At 48.0% G+C, this 1,928-nt stretch overlaps 1 protein-coding gene across 1 annotated transcript in view; it reads left to right on the top strand.

Annotated features, from left to right (window-relative positions):
• Nucleotides 1–1,928, top strand: part of rbl2 (retinoblastoma-like 2) — a 23,154-nt gene that overhangs the window by 13,631 nt on the left and 7,595 nt on the right. Inside the window, exons 11-15 of the mRNA XM_015398866.1 lie at nucleotides 340–498; nucleotides 586–694; nucleotides 855–1,079; nucleotides 1,146–1,330; nucleotides 1,402–1,578. Of these exons, the coding sequence (XP_015254352.1) occupies nucleotides 340–498; nucleotides 586–694; nucleotides 855–1,079; nucleotides 1,146–1,330; nucleotides 1,402–1,578 (855 nt within the window). The remainder of the gene's footprint in view (nucleotides 1–339; nucleotides 499–585; nucleotides 695–854; nucleotides 1,080–1,145; nucleotides 1,331–1,401; nucleotides 1,579–1,928) is intronic.

Genomic DNA, 1,928 nt, shown 5'->3' with positions numbered 1-1,928 from the left:
TTTAAAGGAGACTTATTTTATTTTATTGCAGAAATAAATGTAATTCCAGTTGAGTTTCTTTATTCAACTGTTCAAAAATGCGTGAAAACAAAAGGATGTCTGAGCTAGAAATCACTGAAATAGCTTTAATTAGCAATTATTACAATTATTACATTGGCTTTAGGTTAAAATAAATATTTTTTTTTAATTAAATTATGAGATCTTACCTTGATCATTATATTACCAATTTAAAATGAGCTTTGCTTTGCAGCTTTTGAGCTGCAGCAATGCTGAAAGAATGCTAAAATCAATCAAATAAAGACAGTCTGTTTTTAATTGTCTTTTTGTGCACATGTGCAGGTGATCGAGGTGTTGGTGCGCTCAGAGCAGGGTCTATCCCGTGAGGTGGTGAAGCACCTGAACCAGGTGGAAGAGCAGGTTCTGGAGAGCCTGGCCTGGACCAGCGGCTCCCCGCTGTGGCAGAGCCTCCGTACGGCCAAAGTGCCTTCATGTCAGGAGGTTAGAAAACGCCACGAGACGTCGGCTCTGCAGGCCTATTTTTTACACACAGATGATTTAAAATGATCCCCCCCATGTATGATGCAGGTGATGCCTCCTCAGTATCTGGAGCAGAATGAGGAAACCAGCACAGGAAGCGTTTCCCACACCCCCATCAAGGCTGGATCTGATCTAAGAGCCAACAGCATCATCAAAGGTCACAGTTTCTGTTGTTTTCAGCTCTCAGTTATGTTCTTACTATCTCAGTCATCACCGTCACAAAGGTTGTTGGAAAGTTGGTGTTCATTAATATCCATTTGTTCGTTCAGTGATCGGACCTTAGCGTGTAAACTAATTGGCTCCTCCCCCTCCTACAGGCGTGTCTCCCTCCCCCACCAGCCTGCAGGACAGGTACAGCTCCCCTCCCAGCGGAGGCTTCCGGCGCCGTCTGTTTGTAGACCCGGTGGAAGGCGAGCCCAGCGTCACCGCCACGCAGCAGAGCGCCGTCCCAAAGACGGGCATCGTCACCGCCTTCCCAGCAGGACAGACCGTGTTCACCGTCACCACCAACAGCGGCCAGACCATGACCATACCTCTGCAGGGTGAGAGAGCGACTTCCCCGCCAACCGCTGAGAATACCAAGCTTCTGACCTTTGACCTCTTTGCAGGGATAGCCAATGAGAGTGGGAGCATCACTCTGATCCCCGTTCAGATGAGTGGAGCCACACTGCAGCCGCTCTCTGCTCAGACTTTGACCGGCACCCTCGCCATCCAGTCCCCCGTCACCAAACCAGCCGCCAAAGCCGCCAGCAGCTCGCTGAGGAAAGGTTCCCTCTCTCTGTTCTTCAGGAAGGTTCGTCTCCCCCGTCCGCACGCGTCCACCGACCCCTGCTGCGCCCTGACCGAGTCACATGTCCTCCCCAGGTTTATCACATGGCCAGCGTTCGCCTCAGGGACCTCTGTGCCAAACTAGACATCTCATCAGAGCTGAGGAGGAGGATCTGGACCTGTTTCGAGTATTCAGTGGTCCACTGTACAGAGATGATGAACGACCGTCACCTGGACCAGCTGCTCATGTGTGCCGTTTACGTCACAGCGAAGGTCAGTTCCACGTTTGGTTGGAATGACAGAAATAAATGAGCATCAAATGTCAGTATAAAATGTTTTCTTAACTAGAAGCTGTGGAGCATCATAATGTTTGCAGTTTGAGGTTCCTTATGTCTTCACACTTTGATGAAGCTGCAGGAACTCGGTCGATGTGCTCAGACTCCTTCAGCTGAAGAGCTTAGCAACAAAACTTCGTAGCAGCACATTTTTTCTGTTAGTTTTATTTTATTATGCTGTCAGAAAAATCATAAACATCCTATTAGAACAGTTAAAATCAGTGGCTTTAAAGAATTAAAATACATGTACCGTATTTTCACGACCATAAGGCGCACCGTACTAAAAGG

This window comes from Cyprinodon variegatus, unplaced genomic scaffold, assembly GCF_000732505.1.
Source record: "Cyprinodon variegatus isolate N-32 unplaced genomic scaffold, C_variegatus-1.0 Scaffold968, whole genome shotgun sequence".
NCBI classification, from domain to species: domain Eukaryota; kingdom Metazoa; phylum Chordata; class Actinopteri; order Cyprinodontiformes; family Cyprinodontidae; genus Cyprinodon; species Cyprinodon variegatus.
This window is presented reverse-complemented; position numbering and strand designations above follow the sequence as displayed.